The sequence below is a fragment of the Zootoca vivipara genome, chromosome 16 (assembly GCF_965207765.1).
Source record: "Zootoca vivipara chromosome 16, rZooViv2.hap1.1, whole genome shotgun sequence".
In the NCBI taxonomy this organism is placed as follows: Eukaryota; Metazoa; Chordata; class Lepidosauria; order Squamata; family Lacertidae; genus Zootoca; species Zootoca vivipara.
The window spans coordinates 3,153,435-3,174,273 of record NC_142599.1 but is presented as its reverse complement, the minus strand read 5'-3'; the positions used below and the strand labels follow the sequence as shown (position 1 = coordinate 3,174,273).

The 20,839-nt window shown below is 45.0% G+C and overlaps 1 protein-coding gene across 23 annotated transcripts in view; it reads right to left on the bottom strand.

The window, feature by feature from the left end:
- The window catches only part of NCOR2 (nuclear receptor corepressor 2), a 361,690-nt gene that overhangs the window by 258,738 nt on the left and 82,113 nt on the right, over nt 1-20,839 (bottom strand). For all 23 annotated transcript variants that reach the window (XM_060269894.2, XM_060269902.2, XM_060269904.2 and 20 more), the window contains exon 2: nt 10,450-10,656. In XM_060269894.2, coding sequence (XP_060125877.2) covers nt 10,450-10,554 — 105 coding nt within the window. In that variant the 5' untranslated portion in view covers nt 10,555-10,656. The remainder of the gene's footprint in view (nt 1-10,449; nt 10,657-20,839) is intronic.

The following is a 20,839-nucleotide window of genomic DNA, read 5'->3' as shown; positions in this document are numbered from 1 at the left end:
AACCTGCCACACAGTGGGGGGTTTTCCAGAGGTTACTGCCAAAATATGTGGTGGTGCTCATTAGTTTAGAGAGAGATTAGTCAAATGTATGGAAGACAGGTCCATCAGCTGCAAGAAAACATAATGGAAACTCCATGCACAAAAACATTATGCAGTCATACCTTGGATCCCAAAAGCCTTGCGAGTTGAACGTTTTGACTTCCGAATGCTGCAAATCCAGAAGTGAGTGTTCCGGTCTGTGAATGCTCTTTGGAACCTGAACGTCCGACACAACTTCCACGGCTTCCGGTTGGCTGCAGGAGCTTCCTGCAGCCAATTGGAAGCCGCGCCTTGGTTTCCAAACGTTTTGAAAGTTGAACAGACTTCCAGAATGGATTCCGTTTGACTTCCAAGGTACGACTGTATCTGAAAATCAGTTCCTGGGGGGCAACTGGAGGGATCTACTTCCTGTATAGCCAGCTTGTAGACTTCCATAGCTGCAAAGAGTTGTAGCTCAGTGGGAGAGCATCTGCATTGCAAGCAGGAGGTCCCAGTCTCTATCCCTGGCATCTCCATGTCAGGCTAGGAATATGGAGAGCTGCTGCCAGTCAGTGTAGACAAAACTGAGCTATATGGACCAATGTTCTGATTCAGTATAAGGCAGCTTCCTGTGTTCCCAGAGGCAGCCAACCTACTTTAGGAAGCTGATTGCTGGACTGACCTGCCCCTGGAGGCCTCTTCTTACATTCACACAAAAAAAACACCTGGGTGAGGGTGGGTGTAAAGCTCGTTGCATGTGACTGACAGAAGAATGTGCAGGATTACAGGGTGGAGAGGAGAACTGACCAATGACTGACCATTGAACTTTCATGTGCAGGTCAAGGATGGTCAACAGAGGCTCCAATGACATCTGGAGTACCGTATAAACAAAACATGTGCACTATGCTTCCACAGCTCATTGCAGACACTGCTCTTCTCCTTCCATGACAACCACATCTTTGACATATGCACGGTAATCTCCACACATATTGTAATTCAACAGATTAGCACCTGGACCTCTGTCGTAATAGGCTACATAAAACACACAGTAGTGTAAACATGTCTGTAAGACACATTTAGATCTAAAGAAAATTCTGATGGGTTGATGGGAGTGGTTGTTGTTGTTACTTATTTAGCCCAAAACATCTGGAGGGCTCCAGCTTGGCAAAGGAATCAGTGTATCGTTAAAGAAACACGAATTATTAAAAAAGGAATCCACATAGCTACACTGAAAACGCACAACATCTGGAATCCTTCTAAATCAAACTTTACATCCATCACTAATGAGGGTCAGGCCAATTTTTATTTTCCCAGTGTGGAAGACATTTCTGGGAGAAAGCCAGAGGCAGACAGCTACACAAAATCACCAAGGCTTGTCCCTGTTTTTCATTTAAAAAAAATTCATATTTACTCAGTCGAAATAAATTAAAAAATTAAAGAAATTGTCCAGTAGTACCTTAGAGACCAACTAAGTTTGTTCCGGGTATAAGCTTTCGTGTGCATGCACACTTCTTTGGATACCATTTCGACTGCGTCGAATCTAGAATCATTTTTACTCAGTTTTTAAAATTGCTATTTTCAGCACTTTAAAAAAGAAGGGGTTCTCTTCCATTCTTTGCCACATCCAAAGAGGGATTTCTGGGAAATCCTTCTGCCCTAAACAACCTCAGGTGGGCTGGACTCATTTAAATACAATAATTAAATTGCCTTTTCTGGAAAAAGAGAATGGGGGAGGGGAAGAACAGGAAAGAAAAGTGGAATAGCACCTATTTTAGTATTTTTCTAGCTCTCAGGCGTGTTATCTTGTTCACCGTATTGTCCAGAATTAAAACCTGTGTGTCAACCTAGAGATAACAACCTGTGTGTTAGGATACAGGAGAACCATAGCTAAAAGATGGCCTCCCATGCTGTGCACACAGGAGGTCCCTGGTTCAAACCCCAGCATCTCCAGATTAAAAAATATACAGTGGTACCTCGGGTTACAAACTTAATTTGTTCTGGAGGTGCGTTCTTAACCCGAAACCGTTCTTAACCTGAGGCGTGCTTTTGCTAAAGGGGCCTCCAGCTGCTGCCACGCCACTGGCATGAGATTTCTGTTCTCATCCTGGGGCAAAGTTCTCAACCCGAGGTACTACTTCTGGGTTAGCAGAGTCTGTAACCCGAAGTGTTTATAACCAGAGGTACCACTATATAGTTGATGAGGGAAGATTGTTCTGGAGTGATGATGCCAGACAAAGGTGACATGGGTGCCGCTGTGGTCTAAAAGCGTACATTTCAAAGAAGCACTGTCCATATTACATCTCCAGCAAAGAGCTACATTACATACCGTAGTCCTCTCTATATATAAAAATGTAGGCATTGCGTGCACAGAGGTCACAGCCTTTCTCTGTAACCGCTGAACTGTAATGTAACAAATATGTCCACAATGTTCCATGCCCATCAGTGAGGGATCTGGCATAAAAATTTTTTTCAAAAAAAGCAAACCTTTCATACCTAAAATAATGATTAAACACAAAAAGTGGCGCCCTAATTAGACGTCACCAGCAGAAGCTCTGAAGACTCAAGCAGCATCCAATAGAAAGGTAGATCACCCACTGCTGCCTCGAAAGCCGCGCCACCAGATGACATCACAAAATTCCACAGCAACCAACTGAAAACAGGCCTTTTGCAGCAACAAGGCCCAACATCCAACATTGCCAAGTGGAGGTAGGGGCCTGCCTGGGGGGGGGGCAAATAGGGGGCAGGGATAGGTAATGGGTCAGAACAGTGGGGGGGGAGACACAGGGATGAAACCTGCCCTCTCCACAGTATCTCGCCTCGGCTTTGCAGACTAGGCTGAGTGGATTTAGGGGCCTGCCGGGGGTGGGGGGCCACATAGGCCGCTGCATAGAATCAACTGAATATGGGCCTTTTACGGGGCTGTGCCTTGGGGTAGAATAAATGTTATTTCACATAACACACATGGGTAGGGGAGTCAGGGTTGGGACAGAGCAAATTTTTTCAGAATTACAGTATTGGGGGAATGATTGTATCACAGGGATAACCTGGGGGGGAGAGGAGGGAAATCACAGGGGTAAGGGGGGTTTAGGGGGAGGAGATAAGCACAGGGATAAGCCGGGGGTGGGGGGAAGAGGGGGCATAATAGGTCATGGATCAGGACAGAGTTGGGGGAATCACAGGGATTAGGGAGGGGGATGAGGAGGGAATCAGAGGGATAAGCCGGGGGGGTGAGGGGAGTAGTGGGGGAATCATGGATCGGCACAGGGTAGGGGAAATCACACAAATAACCCACAGCAACGTGTGGCAGGGCCAGCTAGTTTCTTATACAAACTTAAGGGGGTTCAATAGGTTCTAAAAAGTATTTTGCATTGCAAAAGTCTTGGCTTAAGATCCACTGATACATCATACCGAAGCCAAGGCATTTCCCCATGGTGTAGGTAAGATTTATTCCAATCATTTCGTAAACCCTGCATACCAAACTTTTTTGTTGATAATAAATATCTATAAAAAGTAATCACTGGCTTTTTAGTTTCAAATGATTTAGCCAATTGCTCCAAATTTTGGTTGTCTCAGGGGCTGTGAAGGCTGGACACAGCAAAGTTACTAAAAGATGTAGCTGCAAGTATTACCACTGGGCCACCTTTGACAGATGGCAGTTTCCCCTTAGAGCAGAGCTTTCAATTTGATTTAAATCAAATCCACCCTGTGATGCATGTCTACAAAGTGTGTCACCAACATGAAAAGTCTGGAAAGCTCTGCCCTAGAGCATTGTATGTATAAAATTTGTCTTCCTCATCTATCAGTTGGTCCTAGGTCAATACACCTGTTACTGTTCCGTTTTTCCATATTACCATCTTTTTTCCAATTATTGAAGTAGGATTTCCCCACAGAGTAAGTTTTAGCATGTTGAAATGGATCAAATTTATTTTTATTAGCCAATATATTCCATATATATTGTTGTTGGAACTTTCAAATATTTGATCCTAATACTGTCCACCCAATCAAATGTGTTATATATGCTTATTCTAAGGTTGCACAATTTTGGAGATTAAGACCGTCAGCAGGTCTCCAATACTTGTCAATAAACAAGTAATAAATAATAAATAAATCCACCTTCCTTAATTTGTAATTTGCAAATTGTGGCAGCATGGGGGGGATGTCTTTCCCATTACCTGTTACCTGGTTCTTGGCTTTTCTTCAACTGGAGAGGCCAGGGATTGAACTCTAAGACCTTCAGCATGCAAAAGGATGCCCCAGACCACTGAATTCTAGTCTTCTCCCCCTGAGGGAAGCACTGAAAGTGCAGCAGTAAATGTGTTTGCCAAATAAGACCATCTGCAGCTGTTCAATTTCCCTGCTTCTTCCTAATCAGTGGGAAAGCCATTTGTAATGGAAAAGTTCAGTACTGCAGCAGCCGAGCAATAGGATCCGCCACAAACAAATTGTACAGGTACAAAGCCAACATTGCTCTCTGTGAATCATTTATAGCAGCACAGAGTAAATGAAGCTGCAGCACACCGTGCGTCCCTGTATGCTACAAAGAGCCAAAGACTATAGTATCATCACAAGGAAATAGACATTAAAACAGTGGAGACATATTTAGGTCCACTTATGAGAAATCCTCCATCCTTGGCAAACAGATGTTCCCTTTTAAGGTAGCAAGGGGAAGGGCTATAGCTCAGTGTCAAGAGGGTCTTTTTTATGCAGAAGGTCCCAGGTTCAAACCTTGGCATCTCTGAGTAGGCCTGGGAGAGACCCCTGGCTGAGAGAGCCACTGCTAGTCACTGCAGGCAAAAGCTGAGCAAGATGGACCAATGGTCTGACATGGCATAAGGCAGCAAACTATGTTCATAAGGAACTAGAAAATCTAGTGGTGGGAACACGACACCTCTTGTCTCTGCACAGCCATGGTGGCTTGCCAGAATGGCGAGCAGCTTGCCAACTCTTTGGCCAAATGGCCGTACTAGAGTACCACTTTCAGTGGGGATCAAGTGACCCTAATGAGCCAATGGAGTCCCATCTGTAACTATAAATTGTCTGATTCTGGCCCAGTTTCTCAGTCTGTGCAATTCGCTACTCTGAGCAAGTTCAGCTTCTAGAATCTTTGACCCTGCTTGCCAGCTTGGCTGGCTGGCTGCACTCCAGAGCCCCAACCCAGACCATCACCATAAGCAAGCTGGTCCAACTAAAACTCCCACATTGCTTCCAAAAGCATTTGAGGGTTTTGCTCCGCCTTTGCAGAAAGCAAGTTCCAGGAAAGAGCCACAACTTGCAAGGATAACTATCCATGTCCGTCTACTGATCTATTGATAACATTTTTATTAAATATTGCTCAGTGCTTGTTATCAAGCAGCTACGACAGGCTCCATCTCAGCATTCCAAAAATGATTGCCACCAGCAATGTTTTTGCCTGGTTGTTTTTGCCTGGCTGAAATGTGTCCTCGAACTCTTGCCTGCCTGGATTAGGGATTGAGAAATACAATACTTCTTCATGAATCAAACTCTGGATTTTGCTCCCAGGAGGCAATGATGGGCCACCAACTTTGAAGGCTTTAGAAGAGAATTAGACAAATTCATGGGGAGAGAGCTACTATCCACAACGGTCGTGCTCTGTTGGAGGCAGCAATGTTTATGAATACCAGGAAACCACAAGTGGGGGTTGTGTTCTTGTGCTCATGTGCTGCTTGCTGGTATTGCGCAGACACCTGGTTGGCCTTGATGAGAACAGAATGCTGGACTAGATAGATGGGCCACTGGAATGTAAATTGTGCATCTGTTGTTGCACCCTCTTTTTCTTCTGGCCCCACCAGTCACCATCATATGGCTCTCAAAATGTGGTCTTGGTCTGGAAAGGGTTCCTTAGCCCTGTCTTACGCAGTTAATAGCTACAGGAACCCTACCAAAAAACAAAGAATTCTCTGCATTTAAATTTCTCTAAGAAGATAAAAAAGGAGGCTATTGATCAAGCAGGTCGCCTTAACTTACAGCTGCCTGCTCCAGCTTTTTTCAAACAAGAGTTGCAGATTCAAGACAAAACAAGGGATCTGGCACTCCTTTGTAATCAAATATGTTGTTTCAGATAAGGGTCAGCAGTGTAAACCAGGTTGAATTACTCATTTGGCTCTTATCTGCATGGATGCAACAACCGGCTTGAGAGACAACAGCACCTTCATTGTTCCAGTGACCTTGTCCTTGTCATCAATCTGCAAAGCTGCTGGTTGCTTTTGGGGGGGGGGGTAAATCTCTTTCAGGTAGCCGCTAAATCAAGACACAGCTCCTGCTTATGGAGCATGCTGATTTCCAAGGTTACTGCCAAATAACAAATGTGAACAGTGCTTGGCGGGGGGGGGGGGGTTAGGGGGTCCCTCACTAAAATCCACAAACCTAGAGCCCATGCGCCGCCTCTTCCCACCTAACCCAACAGCTTGGAGGGTCATAACAAACAACAGTAGATTGGAAAGAGTTTCTGACTCCCAACAAGAAAATGTTGCTGGTCTTACCCCCTTCCCTTACAGAGGCATCCAGCGACCTGAACTTCTCCCACCCCCAACCTCAGGGTCCTCATGCTCTGATCCTGCCATTCCCACCCTGGTGCCACAGGGCCTATGACACTTGGCTCAAGAGTGGTGAGAGTGGCCACCTTTTCCTCCCTTGTGTGCAGAAACTAGGTAACTTTTGCCTCAGGCCCCACCCACCACTGAAATGGTGGCCCCCAGAAAACTGTCCAGAAGGGAAGGTGGCCCTTGGTATGAAAGAGGTTTCCTAACCCTGGTACAGAAGTTCCCTAAGGACTGGCACCTCAGCAGACCCTCAATGCCATGCCTCCCAACCACCACCACCACCCAGTTCCTCCCAGCATCTTTTCCTCTGCCCTAGAAAATCACACACAGAGTCAGAAAGCAATGAGATGTGGCTGTCAAGGTCAAGATTGGCAAGAAGTGATAAGTTTGCATGCAAGGAACAGCCCCATGAAACAGCAGGTGATGAGGTGAGATGGAGATGGAGATGGAGATGGAGATGGAGATGGAGATGGAGATGGAGATGGAGATGGAGATGGAGATGGAGATGGAGATGGAGATGGAGAAGAGAAGAGAAGAGAAGAGAAGAGAAGAGAAGAGAAGGCCGAGCTAGAAAAGGGCAGAGGACAAAGTTCTCCAATTCAACCACATTTTCCCTCCTCGCCCAACAAGCTCTCTTCTCAGTGTTGTTGTTGTTTTAGCCCAACTGTGAGCTCAAAACCGAACACAAATTACCCGTATATTCCGGTGTATAAGACGACTGGGCGTATAAGACGACCCCCAACTTTTCCAGTTAAAATATAGAGTTTGGGATAGACTCGCCTTATAAGAAATATGACCCGGCGTATAAGACGACTCCCGTCTTTTGATAAGATTTTCCTGGGTTAAAAAGTAGTCTTATACGCAGGAATATACAGTATGTATGCCAAGGGTAAGGCTGGGAGCGGGCAAAATAATGGTGCCAAGTCAATATCAAAAGGTGTTTTTCAAAATATAGTCCAGCCCCCCACAAGGTCTGAGGGACAGTGGACCAGCCCCCTGATGAAAAAGTTTGCTGACCCCTGGATTAAAGTATCCCTTCCATTGGTTTAAAATCGCAATACCTAGTGGGGTTAATGAGGATATATACTCGGTGTCTAGGTGCAAATGGCCCTCCCTTGGCAACCTTTGTCGAAGAGAAGATTGCTGGAAGTCTGCCAGGGTGTTTGCCATGCCCCTTTGCTGAAGTGCAGGGACGGAGGGAGAGACTTTGTGATTTATTATTAAGACGGAACTTATATGTGTGATTATGTTAGATAGTAATGTCAATTAAGGTTTTGTTTTTATTTGTATGCTTTGTAAGAAATGTGCACCCTCTTTATAAGTACTTTTAGTTACAATAAATACTGAAAAGTATTTCTTGGTTGGTCTTACTTGCCTTTGAATGAGCGAAGCTGAGTCCAGAGCCAGACCCTTCGGATGCTACTAGACATTTGGTTGCTAATAGGGTTATAAATTGTGAGGTAAACCGTGCAACCCAGATAAGGGGCAGAAGGAGTCTCCCTAAACCTTCTAAGGAATTGTACGGCGGGGAGTGGTGGCAGCCAACTTGTACTGTATTGCTAAGCTCTAAGACAGCCCCTGGCAGACACAGAGCAATGGATTCAAACTACAAGAAAGAAGCTTCCACCTAAACATTAGGAAGAACTTCCTGACAGCAAGAGCTGTTTGACAGTGGAATTTGCTGCCAAGGAGTGTGGTGGAGTCTCCTTCTTTGGAGGTCTTTAAGCAGAGGCTTGACAGCCATCTGTCAGGAATGCTTTGATGGTGTTTCCTGCTTGGCAGGGGGTTGGACTGGATGGCCCTTGTGGCCTCTTCCAACTCTATGATTCTATGAGTTTAATCTGCAGCAACCATCTTTGCCAATCCAAAAGCTATTCCCAGAAGGTTGGCGTGAGCCCTTTATTCAGCCACCTCCTAGCAGGCAGTCATTTCGGACTGGTTCTCCCCCTGTTCAGAAGGAAGCTAAAGGCTGATCTGCGCTGGCTGAGGAAGGATTACTTTGAAGACATTAAGTTAATCTGCAGATTGGATTTTCTTGGAGAAAACAAAATGGCGTTGATCTAGGTCAGGCATAGGCAACCTTGGCTCTCCAGATGTTTTGGAACTACAACTCCCATGATTCCCAGCTAACAGGGCCAGTGGTCAAGGATCATGGGAGTTGTAGTTCCAAAACATCTGGAGAGCCAAGGTTGCCTATGCCTGATCTAGGTAAAGCAAATCACAACCTGTGCAACAAGTTTGGTTGCAACCAGTTTAAGCTTGCTGCTTTTAATGGATGCTCAGGGTTGATCAGAAAAAATACTCTGTTTTTCCCACTTCTCTGACTGCAGGTAGTAAAGGGGAATTTCAGCTATTTTTGCAGCGGTCAGGAAAGAAAGGGTTGAAAACAGGAGACGCTAGCAGCATCAGTGGCAGGGTCCATTTTTCTAGGGAGCTAGTGCCTACTGTTTTTATTTCCCATAAATCCAGGGGAATTTCTATATATATCAGAGGAGAGTGGTGGGTAGAGCCAGAGTGCAGCTACAAAACAAAAATTTTTCATTTGTACAGAAAGGCTAGTTCCTACTGTACACACCTCTCTCAATCCCCTAGGCCCAAGGGTCAGAAACCGTTTTTCAGCCGTGGGCCGTCCCTCAAACAATGTGGTGGGCCGGACTATATTTTGGAAAAAAATATGAACGAATTCCTATGCCCCACAAATAACCCAGAGATGCATTTTATATAAAATGACACATTCTACTCATGTAAAAACACTCTGATTCCTGGACTGTCTGCTGGCCGGATTGCGAAGGCAATAAATAATAATAAATAATATGTGATATTTTAATGTATTTTAATCTTTGTTGGAAGCCGCCCAGAGTGGTGGGGGAAATAATAATAATCCAACCCCCGGGCCTTAGGTTGCCTTCCCCTGCTCTAGGCAGACAAGCATGAATTTAGACATTATTAGCATTCAAGGGCTACTTTCTAGCCAGGAAGTGATGCATATAGGATGTGAGGCAGGATCATTAAGGATAAGCCCTAGGGAGTGTTTCAGGAGCCAGAGGGAGAGGCCAGCAGGGCTCCAGACCCTGAGGTTCTCCACCCCTGATCTATAAGATGATGCAGTATCATTCCCACATGACTTCTGGAAAATAAAAATGGTGGCTAGCTGCAGGACAACTTTCACACATGGTCACATGTTGAGTTGAAAGTCCACACCTGAGCACTTTGTGAAAAGCCAGCTAAGCGGGATTGAATTGAAGATGCTTGAACGTGGCATGCCTCTTTTTCCCCCAAAAAAGTCAGTGGGTCCCACTTCACAAGCTCAGCTGGCACCACAAGTTGGCATGCCTGGGTATGTACTGAGGGGGCCACACTCAAGAAGTAGACCCACTGACAGCAGCCCCCTGGACCTACTGTAGATATACACGTTTAGGAAGGGGGCAGCACGGAGGGTGTCATGCCCAAGGAATGGGCCATGGCTCTGTGGTAGAGCACCTGCTTTGCATGTAGAAGGTCCCAAGTTCAATCCGCAGCATCTCCATGTATTTTCATTACGATTTATTCAACTTATATGCCACCCTTTATCCAAAGATCCCAGGACAGTATGCACAACATTAAGAACATAATTTACGCAGCACAATAAAAAAAAACAGTAAAGCTGGGAAAGATTCCTGTCTGATATACAGTAGAGTCGCTGCCAGTCAGATACATGAGTTACTGAGTTACATGGAGCAATGGTTTGACTCAGTATAAAAGTAACCTCCTAAGAGCCCTCCAAAACCTGGAGCTAGCACGGTCAGACACACCCAGGCTCCAAACCTGCTCACCACCATGAAGTTGGCCTTGTTGACTGAACAGAGGAGAAGAGAGAGCACCACACACTCACCACATGCTGTTGACTTATTGCTACTGGGTAGGACATGGCATGAGAAGGATAACGGGCTTCACTCCCTCGCCACGTCTGCGCCACAGGTTGGGTAGATCCAGACATTGTGGAAGCAGCTCAGAAGGGTCTCACTTTTTCTTGTGTAGATATATAGAGAGAGGGATCCCCAGAATCTGTGATGCGAAGCACTAAAGAATCATGCTGCGACTGCAAGGTAAACAAGAGGAGAAGAGAGTGTGTGTTAGAGCACAGTCAAAATCACTTTGGGAAGAGGCCACAGCTTTGTGGCCATGTGTATGTTTTGCATGCATAAGGTCCAGGTTTCAATTACCAGAATCCGCAGGCAGAGTTCAGAAAAACTCCTGCCTGAAAGGCTAAAAAGCTGTGGCCAAACAATGCAAACACTGATCTAATGGGTATAGTTTCCTAGTTTCAATTGACCCAAGCAAACCTGAGAAGAGTTCAAGCCAAAGAAAAGGCTGTATCCAGCTAAGTTCTATCAGAGCAGACACATTATGAACATGAACCCTTAGGTCCCTCCACTTCAACGGGTCTACTAGTTGGAGACACCCTCAGTTTCTAGCTTTTCTTATCACTCCGTAGTCACTCTGCCACTTGTCAACCTCTGTTATCCTACACAGGTATATATTATTTAACTTTACTACAATTTTAAACAAACGGGCAACAAATTCTTTACTCGTAGAACACACTTGCCAGATAAGCCCACCCTGAAGAAAGGCTTGAAGGCGCAGCAAGCTCTCTCTCCCCAGCTACTCCCCCCCCCCTGCAGCCAACAGGAAGTTCAGCTGCCATCTTGATTAGAAGTCAATGGCAGACTGATCCTCCACCAGAAATTTGTATGAACCTCTTTTAAACCCAGACACTGCAGGGGAGTAAATTCAAATTGATTATATATATGGTTGGAGGGGCCCCCCTTTTGCCTGACCTGCCAATAATGCCAAATCCAATTCCCTGGGTGAGAGAAGGCAAAAACACTTCTCCCAACCATTTTTCCACACTGTGCACCGTTGCATCAAGCTGTATCATCCATGCACCCAAATTTAGGATGCAATCTTTTGCACACTCATCTCACAGAGAAATGCTGACATCCAAGTGGGTATCTACAGCAGTCTCTGTCGGCCTGATGCCATGCAGATGTTTTGGACGCAGCCGTGCTGGTTGGGACTGATGAGAGTCGTAGCCCAAATCATATGAACAGTACCAGGTTGGCAAAGGATTGCACTGTCTTTTTTATTTTAAAAAAGTTAAGAGACACTAACTAATTCTTTTATCCCTCCCACATAGGGGATTCCTTCCCAGTCCCTGATTTTGGTTTCCCTCTTGCAGTTCATTGTTACAGAACAGATAAAGACGCAGGAATGTGAAGTGTCCAAACTCTGCTTTTGCTTCCCTGCCCCAAAGTGGAGACCACCCTGATATATGCACAAATAAAGCAGAGTTTTACAACCTGCTGGCTTTTTAGGGACACTTACAAGCTATTTTGCTTGGAGATGGTCTTGTGCTTCGTTTTGTCAGGTTTTCTATTAAAAGTAACGAATGTCTCCATGCACGCCCTTGACTGCCAGCTGTTTAAAGAGGCATTAAGCTTGGTTCCTGGCATTAACTCTTAATTATACAAAGCATAAATTGCCCACCGCTGCCTGCAGGGCAGATGGGAAAGCTGCTACCACTCAGCTGCTGCCCATCTTCTCGGAAGCACACAACTTGAGCCCACTTTTCAAGCAAACAGCCTTGTTCAAGAGCACTTTTTTTAAAGGTTTTTTGCTTTCCTTTTTGCAAACCTTGCAGCAGAACCAAGGGGCAGACCTCCCCACCACAAACAAGGCTGCTTCCCTTTTCACTTTCTCCTGATATCTGTTGAAGATGAGAAAAACAACAAGCCAAACAGACATCGATTTCAACTGAAAGTGGAATGTATGTACATACAGAAGTATTAAGAAAGAGGAAGAAGAATGGCTCTTCCCTCACCCAACCCCTCCTCAGCCTACAAAATCAGTCTGCGCTGATAAAGCATCCCCTCTTGACCACAAAAACGGACACCAGAGGCGCTGGTGGGCCTGCCTACATGCATGTCGGTTGAGGGATAAAACAACTGCCAAATCAACAGAGGCTACACACATTAGCGACCTCAAGGCTGGATTACTGCAACATGCCCTATGTGGGGCTACTCTTGACGTTGGTCTTGGGGGTGCAGACAGTGCAGAGTGTGGTGGCTAAGTAGCTTGTGGAGACCCAACTACTGACAGCACAGGACACCTTGCCTGTGGGATTTGCACTAGTTGCCAATCCGCCACCGGGCCATACTCAAGCATTGGTACTAACGGAAAGCGTTGGTACTAACGGGCCAGGACAGGTTACCTGAGAGACCGCAATATCACTCCTATACCCTATAAGTCACTGCAGTCTGTGCAAGAGCTTTTCTTTCAAGTTGCAAAGGTATCAGAAGCCCTCTTGACAATAATTCAGAGCACAGCTTTTAGTGTGGACACTGCCCGTTCTGTGGCACACCATTCCTGCCCAGAAAGAACAGGCAGCCACTATTGGCTCTTTCCAGAAACAACCAAGGGTGTTTTTGTTTCAACAAGCTTTCCTAGAGGGATGAACAGGTTTCTGCCACAAGTGTCCACTTCGCATTGTTTTTAAATTAATCTGGTGTTCTTTCTGTGTTGTCTTTTAACTATTTGAAGCTGTTTTCAATGCATTTTGCAAATTACCTAGAGATATGTATGTGGAAAGTGGTTAATTAATTATTATTACTATTATTATTAATATTAACCAGACAAAGTCTTGCCCATATGAACCCAATCCTGGAGGCAGAATTGCCATTACCAAACTGTCTAGAGTAAGTTTCCATCCCAGAGACATGAATCCACTGAAATGTAAAGCCTTGAAAAAAAAAACCTCACCTGCATGTCGGGGATGAGGGGATGGTGATTTGTGGTGGCAAGGGAGAAACCTGCCCTTAACGTTGGCATTACTGAATCTCTTGGCCTTAAAGCGGAGGCCGGAACCGTAAGATACAGAGGATGCCTTGTTTTCAAGCTTCAGAGCAGAAAGGAGAACAAGGGCCTCTGCAACTGGCAGGCAGTAAGAAGCTTCTGCACTGGCCAGGACTGATAAACTGTAAACAAAGCAGCCTGGTTTTCTATACCTTTGACTGCTCAAGAATTACAAGATTCCCCACAAGTCCAAATTCCATATTCAGAATCTCAACAGGCTAGTAGCTGAACATTACGGTACTTCCATGCTGGTGGTGGGATGGCTAGCTTAGGCGATACACAGCAGGGCAGCTGGGGGACTTGAGGGGAAGTGAGGCAGGCTGCCATCCTGGGCTGTAGCCAAAATTAGCCCTACTCAGAGTAGACCCCACTGAAATTAATGGACATGGCTGAGGCCCAGTAATTTAGTGGGTCTACTTTGAGTAAGACTACTATTGGCTGCAACCCCTGCCCCCAGCACCTACCACTTGAGACAGCTGCCTCATTCTGCCCAACGGTAGGATGGTTCTGCCTCCAGAGTTACCTTGACTCCAAACAAATTAAAAAGTACAGTTCCAGCCATTTCTTTTTCTCATAAAGCACCATGCAAACAGGGAAAGGGAGGGGAAGGAACCAACAAAAGAAGGCCCCTTAATCCTTCATAAAATCACACTGCATGAGAAAGTAAGAAATGGCAGACAAGCTGGATTTAGGGAAGGACGTCCATCATCACAACTATTTCCCTCGAACACAACTGGTATGGCTGAATGGAGCTTTCTTCAGATAGAGGTCAAGGCCAGCTTAAAAAACAAAACACACACACATAACTGCAATGTAAACCACTATCCACATATGAGAAACACAGGAGAGAAAATAAACTGTAAGCACATGATGAGTTTACCATACAGGGAAAATAAATATCCATGCTTACCAACTGATCTGCATTCTTCACATACAATATTTAAACAACAACACAATAGCCACCTTCATTTCACCAACAGCTCGTAATAATCCTCCATTTGCAGGTCCCTTGTGCTGGCATATTAGGATAAACAATGCTTCTCTAATTTCCCTTCAATTTTAAGCACCTGTGTGTGTGGGGGGGTATTATCTCACTGAAATGTGATGCTCATTTGATTCCCCCCCCCACACACACACACATCAACTTCCTAACACACAGAAATTGTATTTCTGGCAGAAACGATCTCTGATGTCTTTGGAATGTCACGGAAGCCGCCTGCAAGAAAGTCCTTTGTTGAACATAATTGCTTGGATCACAAAACAATATTTTTAATGATTGAACATCCTGAATAAAAGCTGCAAAATATGTGCCTTGATTGCTTTGAATTCTGCTGCATCGCTACACGGCTTTTGTTGTGTTCTTCCATTTCAAAGAACATCAACGAAACCAAAGAAAAAGCCCCCCCCCCCGGTTTTAAATTCAGGACGTTCTTCCTCCCAAAATCACCACCCCTTTTCCATTTTGTTTTTCACCTACTGGAATGGTTTGGGAAAGCAAATGCTAATTTCCATAATGGGTCCAGGGCCTTCTTGCAAACACCTCCATAAAATTGAGGAGCCCAAGAACTTTTTGAAATAGCCCACTGCCGTAACCCGGCATGCTCCACATCATACACTGAGAATCAAGGGAAGGAGGCAGGTGGTGAACACAATTATTCTGAAGCTTCCCTAGCTAACTGCGTAGAGCAGTTTTTAAAATTATCCCTGACAATTGGTCCCGCTAGCTAGGGTAGCTGCCAAGTTTTCCCTTTTCTCACGAGGAAGCCTATTCAGCATAAGGGAATTTCCCTTTAAAAAAGGGATAACTTGGCAGCTATGGATGGGAGTTGTAGTCCAACAACAGCTGAAGACCCAAGTTTGAGGAACATTGACCTACAGGCAAATCCTAAATGCTGCAGATGAATAGATAAGTGACTATTTACTTGCTTTGGGAAGTATTGCCTAGCCCTAGGAATACAATATGGCAAAGTTTGCTTTAAAAAAATTTAATCCAACACTCTCTTGGAAGAGGGAGCAAACTTGTTTTCTCCTGCTCTGGAGGTAGGACCCCAGCCAATGGGTTCCCATTACAAGAAAGGAGATTCCAACTACCAGTAAACATCCAGAAAAACTTTCTGACAGTAAGAGCTGTTTGACAGTGGAACAGACTCTCATGAGAAGTGGTGGACTCTCCTTCCTTGGAGGTTTTTAAGCAGAGGCTGGGTGACCACTTGTCATGGATGATCTAGTTAAGATTCCTGCACTGCAGGAGGTTGGACTAGATGACCCTCATGGGTCCTTCCAACGGTACGATTCTAACATTCCATAAAAATAGAGATTTCAATATGACTCTTGCTGATGGTCCTTGGACAAAAAACAAAAATTCTCACAATAATCATCACAAAAGTGCTAAAAGGCAAGTCTGCGGTATTATCTGCCACAGAAATGATTGTGTGTTGCTTTCTTTTTGCAATGGAAAGGCAGGAAAGGAATGCTTACAATAAAATATGCAAACCAACATCACCACCACAACCCCTTTACTTGTTTACCCACCTTTGCACAAATGCCTCAAGGCAGCTAACAAAATCCATTTCAAGTCAAACACAGTAGGGAAGGAGTCAAACGGGAGCGATCTCTGCATTCACCTGCAACTATGGTTTATTGTAACATGCAAACTGGGCCAATATACACCCGCAACACACATTTTCCAATCATTTCTACTTCCTGCTTCCAGTGTTCAAAACTCCCATTGTTCTAGGCGCATGTTGCGACAGGGAATTTCATTAGCGCAAGTAGTTTCTGAGCTCTGGGAGCAGTACTGTGCCTAAGATTTCAGATTAAAACTGCAAAGTGGAAGGAAAGGAGGACCTTTTTCGGCATCCCCACTTCCAGTTACTCTTTGAAGACTGGAGAAGAGACCCTATTAAGAATATTAGCAGGGTGGGCAGGAGAAGGACTAGACCACATGAAAAATGAACATAATATTATAGCTGCAGTTTGTTCATTTTCAGCTTTGTATTCTTGTCATAAAAAAGGGCGCCTAGACATTCTGCTGTTGCACCCATGACCTAGGTTTAACTTGCCATTTAGCCCCTAGCTTTCCTATCTCAGTTTCTAACACTTCTCTTTCGGGGACACAAACCCATGTATGACTAAGACAAATGCCTTCTCTGTCACCCCACCATCCCACACTCCACCCCCAAGTCTGCCTGCCTGCCACAAAACTGTGCATGGCTCTGGGCAAGGTCTGCTTTTCCCCTTTTCAGTGCCTTCACCACTTAACTGTCAGCCCTTGTCCAAATGAAGCATCTTTATTAGTTCCTATTATTAGAGGAGCCCTCATCTTCAGAGAGAGAGAAAGACACTTCCCCAACATGACTCACAGCAGCCCTCAATTACTGAGGATGATGCAAGCAAAATAAAAGAGAGAGAGAGAGAGAGAGAGAGAGAGAGAGAGAGAGAGAGAGAGAGAGAGAGAGAGAGAGAAGACATCTTGATTCTGAGAGCTGTTATGGAATCTGGGAAGGTTGAGAGTCACAGCAGGGAGGTGGAGTGGGGTGGAGAGATGCTCAGCCTGCTTCCATTTAAAAATAACATGCAAAACACAGGGTCATATAGATGACTTACTGAGTATGCTTTAGATTAAAGTCACTTCTCATTTAAAAACAAACGCCAAAAGGAAAAGTCAACCAAGCAGCGAATAGGACATTAAAATCCAAAACATGATACACTGATTTTAAAAATATTTGTGTATCTATTGCCCAAAGTCATTTTATTGCCAACTTTCAATCTTCCATATACAGTACCTTGAAATTGCTTTTTTGAGTTGGAGGAAAAAGGGCAGGAGCACATGCAAGACAGACATAGTAAAAAAATTTAAAGTGGGTTTCTTACTCACTCTTACAATATACTTTGGCCCTCCAGGTGTTTTGGACTACAATTCCCATCATCCCTGATCACTGGTCCTCTTAGCTAGGGATCATGGGAGTTGTAGGCCAAAACATCTGGAGGGCCGCAGTTTGGGGGTGCCTGATCTACAGTATTTGAGATGCAACTAGGGAGGGAGAAGGTGGCTCACCCAATCCTGTTTATGCCGCCCAAGGGCTAAATGTAAACTAAAACTGCTAAAACTAAAACTGCTTGAGTGTTTTAGTCTGGCTGAAATGCATCCTTGAACTGACAACGGTTCTAGGTGAGAAGACTTCACTTTTCCATTTAACCTCTCTCCACTACGCAGGAGGGTGGGGCACCCTTGCTCCCCACTCCAAATCAGCGGGTCAGGGTGGAAAGGAGATCTTGCTCCCTCTAACCCAGATTCCCACAATTCAGCCTCCCTCTGTTTCTTCCTTTTCCTCTGTCTGAGTCTGCCAATCCAAGTTTGATCCTGACAGTGTTGTAGTGCACATCACATCCAGAAACACACCAGTGTAGCAACCCCCAGTGGCGCCTGAGACGGGGGGGCACATGTTCCCCCCTCCATGGTGCAGGGCATCCAAGTGGGCGGGGTACACTACCTGAGCAAATGCATCCCTCCCGAGAGGGAAGCAGCTGGTGTGCACCAGCCCAGCACTGTCGGGGGGGGAAAAATCAAGGGGGCGCCGCTGGGAGGGCACCGGGACTCAGGAAGGAAACCTTCAAGCCAGCGCACACCAGCCACGCCCCTCCCAGGTGTCCCTTCCAGGTGCCCTCCTGGCAGCACAAGCCACCCTGCTTTTTTCAGCAGTGCTGGGCCCATTGGAGGGCAGCCACGGCCAGGAGGCAGGCTGGAGTGCCCTGCAGACCCTGTGCCACCTGCATCCTGGGCCCATCCGCTGGAGGGAGCCCTGCAGCCCATGGCATCCCCCCTACTGTAGAAACACTTGGCTTTTGTATGGATGGGAATGGGGTGCAGCCTGTTGTACAATGGTAAGAGTCACAGCTGTGCTCGGCCCACTGTGCCTCTAGTCCTGCACATTGCTGGCATGCGGTCCCCGGGTGATCTCCCATGAGGGAATATTACTCTTGGCTGAAAAGGCTTCCCCATTTCTAATCTAACTCATTGTGTTGGACAGATATGGGTTTTATTCAAACACATAATTTGGCTATGGGCAGTCAGCTCTTGTACTCCATGATCTGGATTGGAGTATCACGAACAATCTCTATACTCCCTCCTCCATTCATGTCAGCGGCTTAAGGAATAACATCCTGGTTTCAACTAATCATTGAGATATGAGAGATTTGTTCTGATTGTTGTTTAAAAGAATTTGTAAAATTTGAAAATATAATAAAAAGGTTATGCACAAACAAACAAACAAACCATAGTTCACATTTCCCCCCCCCCATAGGTGACAAACAGGGTTGGCCAAAGCCATTATTTGCCCTCAAACCAGGGGTTGACCCTGGTTTCTGATCCTGATTTATGACCAACTATGTTTTGATTGAACCAGGAAAGAAGTTATTAAGCCCTGTGAGTGCAAGGAGAGTACAGGCAACTCCCAATTTACGTGGGGGTTATGTTCCGCACCTCTGTGCATGTAACCAGAATCGTATATATTGCCAACACCCTAGAGAGTCCTCCTGGCTCACAAGGAGACCCTCTCCAGAGCGCGATGAGGATGTCCTCTTCAGGCTCTGGGGAGGGACTCCTCACACTCCAGGAGGTCACTCTGGGGTTCGATCCACTTCTGGATTCCCGGCACCGTGCATGTGCAAGGTCGTGTGCAAATAGAGTGCACGTAAATGGGGGGTTGCCTGTAGATAGCAGCATGTGGCTCATTCCCAAGCCTCCAAACCAATGTGAGCTGTTCATGCTTTTATTCTGTCCCTGATGCCATGTAGAATATACAAGTAATAATTATCTGAAGTATGCTTTGTTTTATTTTCAGTTCTGTATTACCATTTTGGGTATTCCTCAACTTGGGGCCTTCAAGTCAAGTATACACTATAAATATTTGAAGTAAGTAATAATCTGAATCCAACAAAGGGTTGGAGAAACATCAAACACCATGCAAAGTTCCTAGTGCAAGGTAGAGTTGTCCTCTTTCAACTTCCCTACAATATGCAAACCTCTCCATCCAGCCAAGTACCATGATGTTGCCTGCTGCAGATTCTGATTCTGCCATAGTCAGTGCAGCCAAAGAAACCGCTTGGGGGCTGGACTCAGTCCACAGACCATCAGTTCACCACCCCTGTTGCAGGCAGACAAATAGTCTGCACGAGTAGTAACTTTTGCAAACGTATTTGCAAGGCTGCTTAAATCTCAAGCACGAATATCTGACAGTCAGCAATGCACAGGAATCTGCCATATGTTTCCTTTCTCACCAGGAGATGCTCCAACAAGGAGAGTTAAAGTCCCATTTTGACATTTGTGTCATTTTAAGTAAAGCACAAGATTGAAGTAAATTGGATTAAGTGCAAATCTTCCTCAGATGTTTGCAGTTCGGACTGATTTATAGATAGATGTCATTTCCACGTCACTCTGGGTTGTTTAAGAAGCCTCTTGGCTGCTGCTTCAACAGTATTATTACAAATCACACATGGAGATGAATCTGAAGCAAAAGGCAGGGAACAAAATAGCATATTATCCACAGCAGCTCCGAAGGAAGGAGTAGTAGGTGAGAAATGACATTAATAATGATCATACAATAAAGGTATCTGGAAAATACAAATGGCTCAGAGAAATAAAACAGGGAAAAGCAAAACAATGAAATCTTGTGGCACCTTAAATACTTAACAGATTTATTGTGGCATAAACCTCATATAATTGCATTTTCCCTGGTAACTGCATTTGTAAATAATTGCAAACACAATTACACGTAATCACATTTTCCCTGCAGTAGCAACAGCCAACCTTGTTTTGGCAAATGCATCAAGCTAAAACCCAATGTTTTGTATTTCAAAATGTTTACCATCTTCCACTAGTTTACATGGTAGCTTTCAAAAACTATATGCAAATAAAGTGAAAACACTATTTTATTAAAATAAAACCAAGAAAAGAGCAGAGTGCAGTATACAGTGGTGCCTCAACTTACGAATTTAATCCATTCCGAAGGCACCTTCGTAGGTCGAAAAATTCGTTAAGTCGAAAAGTCCCATTGGAAACGCGGTTTCCCATAGGAATGCATTGGAAACGGAAAAATTTGTATGTCGAAGCAACCCTATCTAAAAATTCGTAAGTCGAAAAATCCCCATCTAAAACTGCCGCAGTTTCCTTTCGGATGTCGAGACATTCGTAAGCGCGCGACCATTTGCCCCATTCGTAAGTCGAAAAATTCGGTTGTCAAGTCGTTCGTAAGTCGAGGTACCACTGTACAAGCATAGAAAGAATCTGAGCTCAGCAGATATTTGTCTGGTTGAGTATGGTGTGATTAAGAGTCATACCCAAATGACCGAGGGAAGTTCCCAGCTTGCTG